The following is a 19,619-nucleotide window of genomic DNA, read 5'->3' as shown; positions in this document are numbered from 1 at the left end:
GCCCGAAGAGGTCAGGATGCGCGCGAGAGGGAGGAATGCAGGTGTGGGAAGGGAGTACACAAGTGGCCGCTTTCATATAATTGTGACGGTGTATATATATGTACACGTCACAAAAGACCACTCCCCATGCGCGCTGAGTGGCTTTTTGATCATGCCCTTTCAAGTTTCCGAGGAAAGGCCATGGACGCGCACACGCGGAAGCAACGAAGTGGGCGTGGCTTTGTGAGTACCAGTTTTTGAGTGCGCAGCTACGACGCATAGTTGCGCTTTCAAGAACGCTTATGTGCGTCACTCGAATGTTCCCAAAGTGTACTGTATATGTTTTTGTCACTTTTGATGCGTATTCAGGCATTAGCATAACGTTACTTTCAGTTATAAATGCAGTTCAAGAAAAAAAAATAAAGGGTTCGGACTCTCGTCACAGAATTTCACAACAGCTATTCGACTCAGTATAACACTTGTTGTCGGCCTAGGTGGTAATGGGTTCATCTTAGAAGAAATGGAACAAAAGTAGCTGACACAAAAGACCAGTCAACAGCACAGGGGGTGCATGTAATGTTGTTTAGCCTTAGGTGTCTCCTTCTACTGGGGTAATCTAAAAAAAAAAAAGAGCTGTTATCTATTTTCAGTGTGCATTCGAAAGATGCGCACTGCGAGCAGTTTCCGGGGAAGACACCTTTCTGTGATCACACGTATTTGCCCCCGCTCCATAGACAAGCAAATCCTGGCTGTCCGGCGTGTCCGCGACCGAGCCGGTGGGCTAGACCTGCCGGTCCCGACGTCGGACTCACCGGGTGCGCGAAGAGTTCGCGTCCCCGCCTGACCTCCAATAAAGTTATTTCACTCACTTTGTCAGTCAGTTTTCATGTTCAAGGGCGAACTGATGACTTAAAAAAAAAAATCTATACCATTCTTTTTCTTTTTACATGCAGCATGTACTACCACCAGTTGGCCTGTGTAGGTGGATAACCTAAAGAGCTGGCCATAACTTGCTATAACACCCATGCTTGCACTATTTTCTTTTTAGGATTCTGCAGCCATATTTGAAGCTGAGGCCGCATCCACTAATGTGCTTGAATGGACACCCGGCGACTTTAGTTATCACTTGCGCAAACGCTAGGCACACTTGTCTACCGAATCAACAAGTATATAGGGACCTGCAAGAAGCGTACCCTGACAACTCGACTGAAACCACATTGAAATGTCGCAAGGAATGGAAGCTTTGCAGATAGCTATTTGTAATGGTCTTATGACCACACGTCTCAACCACGCCGCTGGAGATTTGCACCAATCCTCGTGCAGCCCCGTTCGTTTTCTTCCTAAAGAAATACAGAAAACATGGAAATAACGTACCAAATGGTGTCGAAAGATGTAAGCAATTCGAGTGCGTGGCGTTTCTAAATGTCCAGGACTAGTCATGCGACAGATTAGCTAAGCAAACTTTCGGAAACAAATTCGTCATGACTAGTGCAACCGCATAAGCTGAAACCTCATAGCGTAAGGTTTGGTCATGTGCGAGAACAAAATCGGCACTGTGAAACTAATAAACTTCAGAGCTACGCGACATTCGTGAATATTATACACAACAGGCAATCTCGATCAATAGTTATCGCAGTCATTTTCCGTATAGCAGTGCCTGACCGGCGCTCGTTTCCTGACAGTCTATCACCTGAAGCGTCGTCACGCTGTATTGGGTCATCGGTATTTACGTGAAGTTATCATGACCGCATGAGAGCTGCATCCTTTAATTAAGAAGTCAACTTTCCGCATGTCTGAAACTTCTGGCGCGGCGCGGGTGGGCAAGTTCCCACCGTGCTACGCTAATAGATTACGACGTAAGACTACTTGTAAGCACATTAGCCATATAGCTCATGGCAACACGTGTCAATGCGATCGCTGCTGGGGCGGAAACGAGTATAGTTCATTACCGACACTGCTGCCATGGCTCGCACACGGAGATGTTACAGGTGCGCACTCGGGATTCAAGCTGTTAGCCCCAGCGCGCTCGCTTAGCTAATCGGTGCGCGAACACTTTCCGCCGGCTTGTTGCTTTCAGTTTTTATTTAGCGGGACATAAAGCAATCAGGACAGTGATGATGATGAGCAGATGCCGAGCTACGGGAGTCGCGAGGTCACCGGTGCACCGGTTGTCAACAGTGCGGCCAAACTGGCTCGCGAAAAATGATCACGAGTAAACATTCGGAGTGACGACGCGAGACCTCCGTTCCGAATCGAGCCACTCCAGCACAACCAGCAGCACGGTGCTCGCGATCCCGGGAGGTAACGATGCAGCCATTATAGAAAGTGCAGCTGCGGTGGGGCTCGATGCAAATAGACGCGAGCTGGAAAGAACCGGCCGGAAGAAAGTGCGTGACAGATTTCGTCAGATTATTCGATCGTTCGGATGAATTGAAGGCGGCGCAGTCGGGTGTTTGCGCGCCAACGAGCACGACTCGCGGCGACAAGGAAATTTGAAGAATAAAGCGTGACTTCCGGGAGTCACGACGTGCAACTCAACCGCGTGACTTCTCTACAAAGCACGCGCGCATTAACACCGAGCGCGTAATTGAGGGGGGCATTCAAAATGCTCGGCGAGAAGCGTGCAACACCTTACGCACGGCCGAAACACACAGGGGGTAATACGCAATGGAAATGAAAAGGAGTTCGCAGCAGAGCAAACCAAGCCAGCAAACCGCCGTCTGTAACTATGCAGACGGCGGTTGCCACTGACACTGTTCGGAGGCAGAAGGCAAAACGACGTGCGCGCGCAGGTGGCTGTCATCACTCTAGATGCCTCGTGTCGAATGGCTATAAGTTTGCACGAGCGTTCACCAAAAGGAGCACTTGCTCTCCGGGTTCATGCGCGCGTTGCGCTCGCAGTGGAACGCCTCGGCGAACTCGCGCATGTTGCGGAGGGGCACCACGCATCTCGCGTACCCCGGTGCGTACCTGCCCCTGCTCTTGCGGTAGAAGTGGCTATCGCACCACTTGAGGCAAAAGCCGATAAAGAAGAGCTGCTCCGGATAAAATGGTCCCGGCACTCGGACGAACCTCACGCTTCCCGAGAGACTGCGGAAGGCCCGGTAAGCTGCGCGGGCGCCCGCGAAGTCGGCGATGTTCTCCGAGTCCAGGTCGTCCACCAAAACCATGGAGCGCCAGGCTAGGACGCTGTCGTGCTCTTTCCGCACGCAGCGGGCGCTGTCCTCGTAGCGCTCCAACGACGGAGGCAGCATCCAGGAGACCGCGAACCCCTCCTCGTCGACGTTGATGCCGTGCACGTCGTACGCGTGCATGATCTCGTGGCCGATGACGTGACCCAGGCTGCCGTAGTTGAACGAGGCCGGCGCGTCTCTCACGAACAGTGGACGCTGCAGAAAAGCCGCGGGCACGACGATCTGGTTGGCACCTGTGGCATAAAAGGCGTTGACCTCGTTCACGACGAACACCGGGCCCGTGCTCTTGTCGAGCAGCTTGCGAAAGTGCTGCCGCGAAGCGTCCAGCCACGCAGTGAAGAACGGTCCCGACGGGTAAGCGAGGTCATCGTAGTATGAGTCCAGGGCAGCCGGCGAGTCCTGGCCGTCCGGGTAGCCCATGTGGAAGACCATGCGGGAAAGCTTGCTGAGGGCTACCGCTCTGGCACGGCTGTCGAGCCACACAGAGTCGGCGAACATTGTCTTAGCTCCTTCCCTGACGTTGGCCGCAATTTCGTACGCCGCTCGCACTGACTCGGCAGGTGCCACCGCAAACAGTGGCTCGGCGTGAAGGGCCACTGGCATGAGTCTGTCTACTCGCGTCAGGCACTCTTGCTCGTAGTTGCCATAGAGGAAAGTAGCCACCGACTCGTCTGCGTATCCGGCGTAGTTGCGAAGTACGCTCCAGGCCACTAGGAGCTTCAGCCCCTTCGATCCGATGGTTGCGTACAACGACTGCAGGTAGGCCACCGCTCGCTTTTCCACGAGGATCCGGTCGTTGGCCGTGTACAGGGTGCCGGCGTACTTCAGCATCAAGCGCGTCCATTCCTCGCGCGTCACCGTATTTGGCGTGAGAGTGCCAATGTAGCTAATTAGCACCGAGTAGAAATTGGAGGTGTTCCGACCGAAGCGGGCGGAGAGCTGCCGCAACGCAATGTGAGCCTTGGTCTCCGTAGCGTAAATAGTCCCCATGATCGTGCTCAATTTGTCTCCGTATTGTCTCAAGAACGCGGTCATAAAGTACCTGATAGAGTTCGTTTGTATCAACTTCGAGCGATAGTTATACCATGCCTCCAGGTTTTTGTCGATTCGGAGCAGAAGCTCGCGCTTGGAGTTCCTCGTTATGAACTCGGCCAGGTTGAACGCGAAGACCGCCGTGATGCCATACTGGAAGTACAGCCGGAATATGACTTCCAGGGCACTTTCTTTTGCGTCCAATGAGCTCAGTTCCAAGCCGTGGGTGCCCAGAAACCTCATGAGTACAGGCAGGTCCTTCTGCTTCTTGGCAACTACATCTAGGCAGGATTTGTAGAGGGCGTTAGCCTTGCGGCCAGCCGAAGACACTGGCGGCGTAGTCCTGTTGGCCAGTGAGGCGCTCAGCACTGCCCTGAAGATGCTGTCCGTGCGTAGAGACACCGCCATAATCTGGTCTACCGTGGCCACGTCACCGTAGGAGCCGCAGACGTACTCGTAGAAGTCGTGGCACGGGTCGACCGACGCGTTGACCGCAGCCCTGATTATTTCGGCCACGTGGAGGCAGTCGGCAGAGTCGCAGGTTCTTAGCGGGAACTTGCGAAATCCGGGCAGGTTGCCGCTGTAGGCGAGTACGGCCGCGGCCACAGCGCTTGCGATCAAGCAGAACACCGAACTGCAGGCGAACGTCAGCCGAATCACCCGCTGCCGGAGCAGCCGCCTGGGCCAGTTCTCGGTGGTCTGCGTAGGACGACAGAAGACCGTAAGGGTGCCTGCATTATCGGTTACAACATATATCTGCGACTGCATGGCTGCAGCCATGTCCTTTCGGAATGTGTTTGTTTGACCGATTTAGCGCAGGAATCGGGGCCAGTATTTACAGAAAGCTATTGCGCTGAAGTTCGTCATAAGAGCGAATTCCAGCCAATCCTGATGCTGGACATACCAGTGAAGGCGGCCAGTCACTGGCAATGAGCCCTTACGATGGGTAAAACTTGTGGATTTGGTCCAAGATTCGCATAAGCAGTATAAAGAAAAAGCTTTCGTGGACTCGTCATTGGTAATATATTTTGGGTAGCCACGGAAAGATATATAACGCCTTGTCAACACGGGGTACTGGTACTCCCACTGCGGACTTTTCCCTTCTTTTATACATGTATTGGTAGGTATACATGTTGAAGGAACAATTGCTAAAGTGAAAACTTACGTAAACCTTCCTGGCAGTCCCTCCAATTCACTCGTATACGAACCAACGCACCGAAGGCACTGCAATAACTGCACAGTGTCTATAGGGGCAGTTTCAATACGGTGGAGCACAGAGGTTCTCTTAAATATATACTGTACAATGACAAACTCGGTTGCATTATATGTTTTGTGCCACTCATTGTGTATATTGAAAGCGCGTTTCTCAAACACATATTCGCACATCCACGGCGAATAGGCTTAAATCATTAACGCCTGGTTATATAGAGAAAAAAAATAGACAACATTGAAAAAGAAAACGAAGTTTTGGCGTGAAATAATGCGGCGCGTGCAAGCTGAATTCGTTTACCCGTTAGATCCCTCTATATGTATACTTGTTGTTATAATATACGGTACGCGGGAGTGGAAGCATAAACATATGAAGACAGTGCGCCGTGCGGTGGCGAAGAGGACCGTCATCATCATCGACACCAATTTGGGAGCGTCGGCAGTGGCGCCTCAAAAAAGCGTGGCGCGAGAGTGTGGCCTGTGGCCCCGTCGCGTGAGCAGTAAGCGAGGTTCGGCGTTGGACGGAAAACAGCTTCCTCGCTGGGCGTCTGGCCCATAGGAGCTATCGCCGCCCGCGCCGTTACGCCACACCCGAGTCAACGCTGTCGCCCGCTGGGAGGTTACCTCGCCCCGCTCTTCCGCTGGGCACTGGTCCAGGAGGGCTGGCGGTCCTGAACCGGGGCGGTCGAGCGTTCGGGTGAGCGGCCACAGGGCTACCCCGCCAGCTGTGGACGCGACCCGGTGACTGCGTCCTACACGGCTGTCCGACCCTGCCGTCCTACACGGCTGTCCGACCCGGCCGGCCGACACTGCTGTCCGACCCCGCTGGCCGACATCGGTTCCACGAGGTCTCAGACACGGCGGCACACGCTTCCGCCGGAACTGTAGGCCAACCATAATCCACCGATCCATAGATATAGTGCATGTCGTCTATGAGGCATTTTGGGGAACTGTCACGTGTGTGTGCCGTTATCTGTGTTGTGTGCGTCAATACAAGTCTGATGTGTGTTTGTGCTTTCGCGTACTGCTTCTCACTTTTTCTGGAGTGATCCGGCCCCAATAACATCACACTTGTCATTAGTCGTCTACAAACGAAAATTTTTGGAGTCCGGTAACACTAATGCATGGAGTTTAATGCAGTGAAACCTACACATTTTCTACTTCTGTAGCGTATGTTGCACACGGACAATCGAAATGCGTTTATTAAGTGTATGTTTGCTTTTGCCAATAAACAATTCGCCGTAGTAAGTGTTGAATTCACGGTGCACCTAGCATCGCGTTTGTTATATGGCTATACGCAAAAGTACATTAGAATTGTCGGTACATGTGTGGAATGGCGTTACTTGATGGTGTATTTCAACACAGTGGCACAACGTAGGGTAGCATCGAAACGGCGTGCTGAATTTCACCAGGTACGGCACAAGGATAGGTTTCCTGGTTTACATAGAATGAAATCTATCAGCGTGTGAAAGAATTAACGAAGCGGTAGCTGCAACAACTTTCAAAGAATAGGTGTCCTGGTTTACATGGAATGAAACCTATCATGCGAGATAATTAACGAAAGAAAAAACTTTCAAGCGTGGTGCTTTGCGTCCTTTGTCCTGTGGTGCCGTTACCCGTTTGCATGTTGACAGAACGTACAACTCAGGCAGAGGCAATTATCTGCTAGCGACAAAGTTGCGAGTCAAACTGGTCTTGCAAATGTGATGGTAGGACATTGTTGTACCACGCGACGACAGTGGTAGGCTTGCAATCATCACGCCCAAAGCGGCACTGCTTGTATAGAGTTTCCCGATGGCGTGTGCACGCATGCATACTCTCATGCCTGTTAAACTGAGGCAATAAGACGAATTGCACAGTGAAGGTACATATCGAGCCCTGTACTGTAAGCGTAAATGAAAGAGCACGAAAGAATGCTCTCAGTATATAACATGCAGGCCCCTCGAAACGTTTTTCTATACAGATTAGCGGCTCCCGGCATCGGTGCTGACGTAATGATGATGATATTATCCGAACGTTTGGTCAGTGCTTTTGGTAATACATGTACGCGCTATATGACTATTCGAAATCACAAAACTGGACACAAGTTGCGCAGTCTGCGCGCAAGCAAGAGGGAGAGGAAGCTGTTGATGCAGCATGTTAGACGACCCGACGAGGCACTGGCCCTCAATCCGATCCGCTTCTCTCCAGCTCGCGCCAAGTGGCCAAAGCCACCTAGGTGGCTTTGCAAGTGGCACGGGAAAGCTGACGATTGCGCTCCAATCGAGCACTCGCCACTCCGCGTGCGAGTAATCTGTAACGTTAACCATCTGCCGGGACTTGTGTCGTGGACGAGACGTGCGTGACCACAAGCGCAAGCCGATCTACCTATAGCTTACGACGTTAGTAATCGTCTACACCTTGCATGCAGAATCGCCTATAGCGGGGCAACTCACATCGTCCATTTGCGCCGTTCCTCTCCTCTCTCTCCCTTCGCCTCTCAGCTCTTTTTAGCCGGCACCGCTTTCACGGCTTACCGGGGGCGGCGGCGGCGTGCCGTTCAGAGTGCGTCGACATCACGTGGACGTGTCGGCCGGAGCCGCCGGCAATCGAGGTCGCGGCGCCGAACGAACCAAGTCGACAGCTTTCCAGAAGCTGTTAAGAAACGGCTGCAGCGACGTTGGTATAGCAGTAGTCGTGGCTGGGGGGGAATCCGACCTGGCCGCTGGAGCGGGTAATTGCGGGCCTCCGGTGGCGACGCCGAATCCCGCCCGAGGCGTGAGGGAACACCGATCACCGCGGCGGGTACGATCGGGCCGGCCAGGCAGTGTTGGTTGCTGCGTTCCCTCGCGACACCGTCTTATAGATCGCGCGCCCTTCTTCTCTGCGAGAACACGCGACGCGCTTATAATCGTCGTTGTCTTTATTTGCGGCCCGACTCTGTGTATACCTGCCGCGACCCGAAGAACCACCGTAGATGCGTTGCGTGCCAACGGGCAGTTTGAAAGAAAAGGCGTCGCGCGAGTCTGTTGGGGAGAGTGGGTGAGAGCAGTTGAGAGTGTAGACGAGAGGCTTGGGGCCGCGTAACCGCTTATTAGCCCCGTTTGAAAGAGAGGGAAAGGCTGGTGCGGTTGTTGTTTGGTGAAACCGCGATGATACCGCTTTATAAATAACCTGTTGAGTTTTACGAGCCGCGGGGTGTGCCCGCAAGCGGCCATGGTGAGGCTGAATAGCGGGCCGCGGAGGTGTTGCACGATACTCGGGCTATTATGTCGGCCACCTGTGTGCATAACGTGGTGCTCGTTTCCGGGCTGCCGGCTGTCGGCACATTCGTCTTCCTGCGTCGGATTTCGTTCCCTGTGATTATAGAAGGCAACGGTCGTTAACACCATGAAATGCTTTAAAGAAGATAGAGTGCATACTTTATTAGTATAAGCGTGAAAAATAGTGCTGCCGGAACTTTAGGTGAATTGTGATGAATTCAGCCAGCAGCGCGCATGAACTTTATTAGGAGAAAGCTGTCTTGCCAGTTATACCTCGCCAGATTAAAAAAAAAATACATGCCTGCTTAACTTTGACTTTGGCCTTGCGAATGCAGTGGTCCTGTTCTCCCGCTACATTCTGCGTAAGCTTTAACAAATATACTCATAAGTTCAGGGGGCGTGAAATTATGCAACACTATTTGAACCCATTGTTAACAAGCCTGTCTGCGTATCGAAAGGATTGGAAATTTCTGTCGTGCTCAAAGAGCTGAAGTCATTTTCACTACAATGTATTACCGAGTATTTGTCTTGAAATTCACAGTGTGGCTATCGCGCCCTCCTCACTGCACCCATTATGTGATGATTATGAGACGACAGATCCCTTCTTACTATGGCCACAGTTTCTCATATTTAAGAACGTTTATTTTAGAGTACCCCTATCGCTGTATTACATTAAACCTTTACTTTCCTGGTATTCTGTCTTTGGTAGCTTCGTATATTTGGCATTGTCCTAGGGATTTCTGCGCAGCTGTTGCGAAATTTATATTTCATTCAAGGCAACTTCATTGCCAGATTCTTGAATTTAAGAAAGAAAAAAGAAAAATTTTGGAGTTCTACGTGACAAAAGCACGACCTGATCATAAGGTAGACTGTAATGGGGGCATGAGGTTTAATTCTGACCATCTGGCGATGAACAGGGTCGGACAGAGAAAACTTCCTTACATATCTGAGCAGATCTCGAGGCAATATATTTGGGTAAAAGAGGGAATGAAATTCGGCGGACCCCAATCTTATGTGGGAATCAGTGTTAAAGAAATACTGGCATGATATTTTCGACTCTCCATTATTTGATTTATATGATGGTCCGGGAACTATTAAAACAGATAGGATGCTGAAGAACCTGTGAGCGCCCTCATAATTAATTATAGTAGCTTTCCTGCATCCACTTTACTGCGATTCTGTTGTGTCATGACGTCATGACGCCGAATGTAGTAATCGTGTGGGAGCAGGACATTGCGAGGTTTTCCCACCCGTTGATAACTCGCTAGCATGGGCGCAACACATGGATGAGTCGGCTTAGATGTATTTCTTGTCCCGTCATTTAGCGCTGTTCCCAAGTTACCTACAACGTGCGAACGAGTCACGTTTATTTACAGCATGTACGCAGCCCAGTGTTGAAGGTTACCCTGGCAAGAACGCTGTAAGAGTACAGCTTAACAGAGGACAGGGGGCGGCCACCAGGCAGTGAGCATAACGTTGAGCAATAAATGCAGGGAAATGCTCGCTGCATTTAGTACCAATAGGCATGGCAGAGATTCGTGTTGTATATGCGTTTCCCTGCGCATGAATACGTCTAAATACACGCGCATATTATGCACCCATTTAAACATGTGAGTCTGCACAATGGTCTTTCCTAATTGGCCAAATCGCAAGTAAAGCGAGTGCTGACGCCTTGATAAATAATAACATAGCTATGACGAAAATACAGCATGCACATCACACGGACGAAAGGGCTGAGACAGCTGCGTATGCGACCACCGCTAGGCCGGCACCATACAATGTACCCATGTTTCCTATGCCTGTGCCATGCCATGTTGTGAAGCAACAACATCAACAACGCGCTATATACCACTCTCGTGTAAGTATTCATTAGCATGTACGTCTTCTCCCTCATCACACATATCAGGGCGCGGCCTCAACTTCGTCGCGTTCTCTGCGGTCGAGACACCTCTGCGAAAGAAAGAGCTTGCACAAAGGAAAGGTGAACAGTAAAGATAAAGAAATGCCCGCATGCGACTTATTAAGAGCTCAATATATCTGTGATGAGCCCCCTCCCTCACGCCTCCCAACACACCCACACGTACACATGCACACACGCACACTTACATTCTGAACAAGTAACTGCACGTGTTTTAAACAGGCAAAGAAATTTATCAGAGACAATATGTCGCACATTTGCATGCGCTATAGTACCGCATTCTCGTTCATACAACTCTCAAGTGGATTTAACTGCACAGGAACGTTGTAGCTCAGAGTTAGCCAAAAATAATTTGTTCTATGATGCTTTCACATCCATTTATCTTTCGCACCACGTGTTACACACCTGCTTGGGCCTGCTTACGCGATCGGATGCGTTACTTACGAATTTCACGGTTTTTCTACCTGCAACATATAACTAGTATAGAAGACGGGATGCCTAAATTCCTTTAACGTTAATTGTTCTGTTTTCTTGAAGTAAGGTTCTGTGGGATGTAAATAATGATCATTAGTTACACAACGAAACGTTTTCTCTTTTAAAATCAAGAGCTTGTTAATGTCCCGATTCGTTGTAGTAGCCCATACTAAGGCCCAGTAGCTTATATGTGATCGAAAAATGGAATGATAAAGCTGAAGCATGGCACGAATTGGGAACATATTACGGTGTCGAAATAGCACACAAAGCGCAGTAGACAATCTTGAATTTCACATCATGCTCAATCATTGGCACCATGCACATTGTGCCATCTTCATCATGACATCATGCTAATCATGCCCGATCATCAGCTCAATTTTTCAACCCTTTTGACACGGCCTTCACAACGAGTATAGTAGCACAGGAGGCGACCGAGCGAGCCGGAGCGAATGTCAAAACTTCGCCAATGTGCCGCTTGCACGTGACCCCATCCTGCGTCCCGACGTCACGACACATTCATCTTTTGAGAAACGAAACGAAAACAGATTGTAAAAAAGCTATTATAGTCAATTATTTAAGGCTCTCTGGGGCCTACTAGTATTTTTCTAAGTTTATATAAGACCAATGACCACCAGGTAACGCAAAAAAAAAAAATGAACAATCGCAAGTATCCTAGGGCTCCATTAGGCGAAGCCTTCTCAACGCTTCTCACTCAATGCGCGCGCTTTGCTTCCATTTTGGTAACTTCACCTCTGTCTCCGCACTTTTCTTCAATTTTCTGTTGCTCGGCCCGTCTCGCTTGCTTCTTTCTGCCCACTCGGCTGATTCTGTTGCTGCCTACTCCTTCTCATTTCTTTTTCCAGTGTCGCTTTCTGAGCGCCACATACCAAGTAGTGCAAGTTGTCCACTCGGTAGGACAGCACCTACAAAGTGAAAGAGAGGAAGACAGCTTTCCTTCAAAAGGGCGCGGTCTCCAGGGCATGAGCGATGACTGCGGATAAAACGGTGCGTCTTCTGCCTCCAAGCCCCTTCATATATCCCTTTCTACCACACCACCCACACCGTTACTCGCGAAAGTTGGACGAAAGCCCTGCGGGACACGCAACGAAACACCTCGGCAATGCATTTTCTATTCAAGTGGGCCACGCAAACCTCCTCAACCTCAGCGTATTCGTGATCACCGGCCGCGCACGTAACGATTACCCGGACCAAGTATCATGAGAAATGCATGTTTTGTCTTTCTTACATCGCACGAAAATGAAATATTTCTATAAATGCCACCCTGCCCGCGAGGAAACTGTCACTGCGTAGGTACAACCGCCAAGGTATGCTCTTGCTGCCCGCTTGGGTTGAGCAGCTGGACGGCGGCGAGAAATAAAAGTTCTGGAAGTCAGGGCCAAGAGCAAGAAATCAATCGCGGCAATTTGGTCCATTGGACTCACCGGAGAACGCGGCAGCGCAAGTGAAGCTAGATTTGACCAGTTGCTATTGGTATGTTGGTTTACTTAACAGAGAGCTTTTTCTGCTTTCTAGTCTTACTAAGGTTGTTAGATGACAGCTTAGGGAACTTCCTGGATGTACTTTCGTTATACAATCGTGAACATTAAATAGCTTAAGGGCACAACGCATTAGTTAGAAGGCCAACACAAACCTTCTCTCTTGAGTTGGCCCTGTAAAAGGTCGCTGTATGCCCTGTCCGGAAATACCAAAATGCGGTTGTTGAGCAGACATTTGAAGGTGCCCCAACGTTCGTCCTAATATTATTAGAGCACCGGTGGCTCTCTTAACTGAAGTGCTAGTGTTTCGCAGCTAAGGAACGAGAACGCCGTCAAAGCGAAGAACGGCTCGTTGAACGTTTCACATTTACGTCGCTCGCTGGTCACGCTCCATTTCTGCTTGATGGAAGTGGTGTAGTAAAAGCACCACAGGGATTGCATCAAGGGCATTTGTACTGGGATCTGTTCTCTGCATTACGAGTGAACGGTGAAAATACAAGCAGATGTTCGTCGCTGTCAGCCAGGCCCCGAGCGGCTGTCGGAGTGCTTCGGGCATTCTTCACTCGTGGTTACATGAAGCAGCACAGTGAGCACTTGCAGTGTTACTGTATATGAGCAGCACCTATTACGAGTTGTTGCTATTCCCTCGCCGTGACACAAACGCGGTATAGTTCGTGGCTCAAAGGAGCGTCTAGGTAAAGAAAGAACCGAAAGACGAATAAGTCAAGCGTGTCGAGCTATACGAGGCATTGGGGAACAGTGACGCGAAGTGTAGAGGTGTGTATGATGGGCGCAGGTGAGATGTCTCTGTTGAAATATGTACCTCGATGCGCCCCTTGGGGTGTGGCTATATGGCAAAGACAGAAAAGGTAACAAAGGCAGAGGGAGGTCGCAGAAAGAAATGAAACAAATGTTGCTACACGAGGTTAGAAGCCCTAGGCAAAAGAATGTATGATCATGATCATAGTACTCCACTAATTTCTCGTGAAATAAGTAGAACATAACTTGATTTCTTAATTCACATAAGTTTACATCAACCAGTTCTCACTCACCAACTTTATTGCATGGATGGCTGCAGCTGTAGTCTGTTGCCGTTTATCTTAATTGTTGCGAATGCAACTTGATGTTAGAGATGGTGATATCATAGTGGGGGCGCGTGCCTACTACAAGTGCACACACTAAGAGGTCGCAGTGGGCCCAAGAAGTACCGCAGTTCATGAATCATAACTTCTCTTCTTTCTTTTTCACACCACAGTGAAAACGAGTTCAATATGTTGACGCTCATTAAATACGGATTATATGTAAGGGTCATCTGTCCGTGTATCGGTTACCGATAAAGCTACCGAAATAAACGTTATTAGATAAGGGTCTGATTTCGTTTCGGAACTCATGTTCATGACATTGTTAGTGCTCAAGAGCACTTTGTATAGAGAACAAACTCTGACCAATAGCGCACGACTGTGAAGGCGGTCAGCAAACAAGTGAACGGTTGTTACGAATTCAAAACGTCATGACGTCTGATTCATGCTCGCAGCCTTATCAATACTTATTAGACACAGAAACAATAGCCGTGATTGCGTCCTATCTCCTCTGTCAAACCCAAGGAAAGCTTGTGCTGAGTCAACCAATTCGTTCTATTGATCACGAGATCGAGCTACAGGTGGCGGCACCATCGCCGCGTTAGTGTGACGTGGCTAGACGGTCGGCGGCGCTTCGCAGTGAGCTATCTGTTCCGTTTCTTCGGTAATGCAACGCGCAGACTGCAGTGAACTGACACTGTATTGCCACCCAACGCCACATTTCTGCACGAAGCGCCGAAAATTTTCCTACTATGCGTGACCGAAGTACCAACAGTTCCTGCTCTGGTACTTTAGTGTTCAACTTGCATTCTGCCTACTCTGTTGGCACTGCTGTTGGGCAACTGAACTTTCTTCTACTTTGGCACTGTTTATAGATATAGTGGGACTTCTGTAGAATGAAGTTGCTAATTAATACGCTCTCTACTTCACAGTTTGTACATAAGCATAACGCTGTTCCTTTTTTTTTCTATTCTCTGTGAAGTACGAAATATTTACTAAGTTCAGTTAAACAAAGTACGCCAGTATGCATGAGCGACAGGGCGTTTGCAGGGTCGCCATGTGGGTTCACACTATTTATTCTAATCGCGTAAACATCTAGTTAAAACGTTGCATTTAAGCATAAAAATGTCCTTGCATGGTCTTGCTACGTAAATAATGGCAGCCACTTTCCGTCAAGCTAACGACGCGATACCAAAAAGCGCAATACGGGGTGATCATCTTTAAGCGGTATGGAATTTGTGTAAAGTCGCCTGTTGCAATTAACACAGTTCTAGTCCTTGAGCTAGATTATTCAGAGAGACGTACATTACTTGCTCGAGAAATCGAAACACATATACATCTAATTATAACTAAAACAATATTTAACTTCTTAATCAATTTACACACATATTGCAAGTTACGTATAGTATCTGGTTATTTTCCAAGGCGTATCCTCTTGGAATGAATTCCCAGAGTAACACCAGTTTGGAGATATGCAATATCAAGTTCGCTATAAAAATGTACGGTCGTTCCACTTACTATTTTCACAAAACGCTCTTTTATACATTGAAGCACAAGCCCGTGTATTTCATCCCACACATTATAATATATGTAGAAACTGGCGCCAGCCTGGAAGTTCATTTCGAGTGGATACGTCTTGCGACCTGATCGGCTACAATTCGTAAATTACAATATTTGCGATAAATTAATTACTCAGGAAATTGAGTAGTCATACTTTGTTAATTAGTTGAATATGTGTTTCGATTTCTCCTGCTAGAATTACCCGCCTCTTAGAATGATCCAGCTCAACTAAAATAATTATTCTATCTGTCACACGCGATACTTAAAAAATCCGTAAAACTTAAGAAATGGTCACCCCTTATAATAATTGCACCTACGTGTTATGTCCCAAGTTTGGAGACTGCACTGTCGCACATGATCCTCTTGTTACACTTCATTTCCTCTTCCGTTTTGTAGCAGAGAATCGAAGTAACAAATTCTAAAGTTTACTTGCCTGGCAAAATTATTTTTGCATACTTAGACCCTTCACATAATAAAAGTACACCTTAGGAAGAGCTGAGGATGGCCGTGCAGGCACTATACAGGGTGTTTAAGTCAGGTGGTGCCAAACTTTTAAAAATGTACGCGTCAATTACGGGAATGCAACCAACTTAGTATTGTTCGCTGTCCTCTAGAGCAACTCAAGGTATGTTTCATTATAAGCTAATTAACCATAAATAATTAGCCTTATTTTAATCTATTCATTTAGACACAATATCTTCAATGTGGAATTGTAAATCTAATTGAGGAATATTCAAATAACTTTTTCCCCTTTATAGCGGCTGCGGTTTAAAATTTTTCTATAGCTGCGAAGCAAGCGCGAGAGATCTGAAAGGAGTACCACGTGACTACGGGCTCGCGCTCAGCGGCATTGGTGCCGTCGAACATGCTACCAACGAAGGACGCTGACTGAACGCATGAACGGACCGCAAGTAAAAGAAAATGTAGGCGACGGCTAAACCCGTCATCTCCGAATATATCGCCATCCGCCTCTAAAACCTACTAGCCATTTACGCTGCCTGTCAACAGCAGACTCAGTGATGGAGCTTTAAGAATTACTATGTGCTATATATCGCACGTCCCATCTCGTTTCTACCGGCAAGATATCTCGTAAAAAGTGGAAGTTAGGTCCATTGTATTCGATCCATCCCTTACGTAAGGAGGAGGAGACAAACGAGAGGAAAGACAGGGAGGTCAGTCAGTGTAATTACCGGCTGGCTACCTTGTGCTGGGGAAAGGGGTAAAGGGAACAAAAAGGAGAAAGAAGAAAAGGAAAAAAAATGGAAACTAGAAAATTCAAACAGTAACGCGAAACTACGCGCTACAATATTCAAAGGCGGTCGCACAATTCGCATGTCCTTAAAAACTTAAGCAAAGCCCTTAAGGCCTTGAGTGCCGAAGCCCGTCTGGACCAATGTCCTAGAGCTTTTTCCTCTGTAAAGCGCGATTGTCCAGTTTTTCGAGAGCGGTCACGAGCAATTTTCTTGGCACTTTGTAACAGGGACAGTCACAAAGGAGGGGCTCAATCGTCTCATCGCAGCCGCAGGTGTTTGTATATATACCTTAGGTCAGCGTGCAGCATCCACATTTTATTCCTGGCGTGTTTGAGGGTACAAACGTCGCTCCACGTAAGCACGTAGTCACGTGGTACTTTTTACAAATCTCGCATGCTTTCTTTGCAGCCCGGAATAATTAAAATTACAGCAGCCATCATCAAGGAAAAAAAAGTCATTTGGATATTTCTCTACGGGCTTTACGATATCACATTGAAGGTTTTACGGTTGAATAAATGCCTTAAAGGTTGATTAGTTAATTATCTTATATTAATTAGCTAAGCTAATAGTAAAAAATATTTTGACGTGCCGAAGAGGACAGCGAACAATACTAAGCCGGTTGCATTCTCGCAACTGACACGTAGAGTTTTTTTTTTTTTTTAATTTGGCACGACTTAGCTGAAACCACCTGTGTAGGCGATAGTCGTGAAATTATCGCGCGCAATCAGGTGTATCCTGCGATACCATAGAAGTGCATAACAGTTTTTTTTTTCCTACTGCTTAGTGACGGTCAAGCCGCCTGGTATGGGTTTAGTGGCATCACGTAGATTGAGAAATGATCAACACATCGCAGCAAGGAATTGCAAAAGCACCTGGCATTCAGGTCTCGCAGCGACCGCTTCATTTGTACAAAACGAGGACAAATGTTTTTGTGTGGAGGGCTTGGAACGCAATGCGGCCATAAAATTGAAGCGATGGTAACGAACGGAAGCCACGACGACCACAGATCACGTGCTCGGCACGTGCAGTCATTGATCTAACTACAGAGCAAGGGCTACGGCGCAAGGTCAAATTTTTTTTTTACATGGCAAAAAAGAAAAAAAAAAGGCATGCCACCATTCACAACGGCGCTACAACCGAAGAACAAAGGGGGCTTTAATGCTCGGCATACGCAGACGTGTGAACACGTAGTGACTAGCAGACGACGCGACTCGCTATCACGTGACCACCAGGCAGGGACTTCACTCAATCTCGCGGCTAAAACTCGCAGGTGTCCTTGGGGGCCGTCAATATTTATGTTACTTCAGCAATATTATTACCTGAACACTGAATAAGAATCTCAAGTGTAATTGGCAGACTATGTTCTAACACCATTAGCCTATTTATGTCCACTGAAATATGAAGGCCTCTCTCAGCCATCTCCAACCATCCGTCTTGTGCCAGTTGACTCCACCTTAAGCCTGTAAATTTATTAATGTCATCGTACTACCTGATTCTCTGCCGTCATTGAATGCACTTCTCTGCTATCGGCTCCCATTCTGTAACTCTAATAGTCCACTGGTTATTTGTTGTGGTTGTTCTTGTTGCCTGAAAACATGGCCTCTACCCACAGGGGAGATTGACCACACTAGGTTTGCCCGGCGCGTTACATTTGCTACCCAACTCTTTCTTCTTCCTCTTAATGGGAACTAGAATATCGGCAATCCCTGTTTGCTCTCTAATCCCCACCGCTGTCTTGCAGTCTCTTAACGTTACGCTTAGTATTTGTCGTTCCGTCGCTCAATGCGTAGTCCTTAACTTCATCGCAAGCTTATTTGCTAGCCTCCAAGTTTCCTCCGTTTATGCTAGTACCGGTATAACGCAATGGTTATGCGCTTTCGTCTCACGGATAGCGGTAAGCTGTGTGATATGACTTTGGGATGCCTGCTGTATGCAATCAAAATTCTGTTTATTATTCTGGAAATCTTCTTCTCATGACTGGGTGCCCTGTGAGTAATCTGCCTGGATCATTCACAGGGGATTACGCTTGTGGAATACCGGATATATCACTCTTACCTTGAGCGAAGCCATGGTTATTCAGAATAGACTCAAAGACGAAACATGTATCCTTGCACTTACCGTGCTAACTCCTCCTGACCATACCCAATAATGAATTCCAGGAACCATTTCTTGGTGGCATTAGATATCATCATCATCATCATCACCATCATCATCATCATCATCATCATCATCATCATCATCAATAATAATAATAATAATAATAATAATAATAATAATAATAATAATAATAATAATAATAATAATAATAATAATAATAATAATAATAATAATAATAATTTTATGTCCACTGGGCAGGACGGCGGCCTCTCCCAGCTGTCTCCAGTCACCCCTGTCTTGTTCTAGCTGATTCCAACTTACGCCTGCAAATTTCCTAATCTCATTACCGCACCAGACTTTCTTTCATCCTCGACTGCGCTTCCATTCCCTTGGCACCCTTCTGTAACTCTAATGGTCCACCGGTTATCTGCCCTACGCATTACATGTCCTACCCACCTCTATGTATTCCTCTTAATGTCATCTAGAATATCGTTTATTCCCGTTTTCTCCGTGATTCGCACCGCTCTCTTCCTGTCTATTACACAACAAGGAACAAACAAGGAATATCACATTGCAATTTAAAAGAACCAAACACTCAAACGACTGTGCGTTGACACTTTTTATCATCATAAGCTTCACAAAAACAAAAAACATGCTTAGAAGCTTGTGACGTCATATTGAGCTAACGCTCTTGTAGCTGGAGTGCGAAATAATAATAATAATAATAATAATAATAATAATAATAATAATAATAATAATAATAATAATAATAATAATAATAATAATAATAATAATAAATAACTTATCAGCTACTCCACTCTGTGAAGGTGGATGACCAGCGAAGCTGTTTAGCACCCGATACAGAGGTGAAATAGAATACTGAACAAAGGTACGGACGTATTTATTGTCCTGATCGGTGGTCATCGTGACGATAGGTATGCACACGCATTTTCGTATCACCTCTGTTATTAATTGCGTCCGTCACGTAAGACAATGAATGGCTCATATCCCCTTAAGCAATGGTTTATACTACCGTAAATAAATAAAGGAAAATTAACGCGGCCTCCCCATTACGACGACAAAAGA

The 19,619-nt window shown here is 47.5% G+C and overlaps 1 protein-coding gene across 1 annotated transcript; it reads right to left on the bottom strand.

Annotated features, from left to right (window-relative positions):
* Positions 1-2,828: 2,828 nt before the first annotated feature.
* On the bottom strand, positions 2,829-4,985 carry LOC126532019 (endothelin-converting enzyme-like 1). Its single transcript, XM_050179720.1, has one exon. The coding sequence runs from the start codon at positions 4,983-4,985 to the stop codon at positions 2,829-2,831; it is 2,157 nt and encodes a 718-aa protein (XP_050035677.1).
* Between the last annotated feature and the right edge of the window lie 14,634 nt (positions 4,986-19,619).

This window comes from Dermacentor andersoni, chromosome 5 (genome assembly GCF_023375885.2).
Source record: "Dermacentor andersoni chromosome 5, qqDerAnde1_hic_scaffold, whole genome shotgun sequence".
NCBI lineage: Eukaryota > Metazoa > Arthropoda > Arachnida > Ixodida > Ixodidae > Dermacentor > Dermacentor andersoni.
This window is presented reverse-complemented; position numbering and strand designations above follow the sequence as displayed.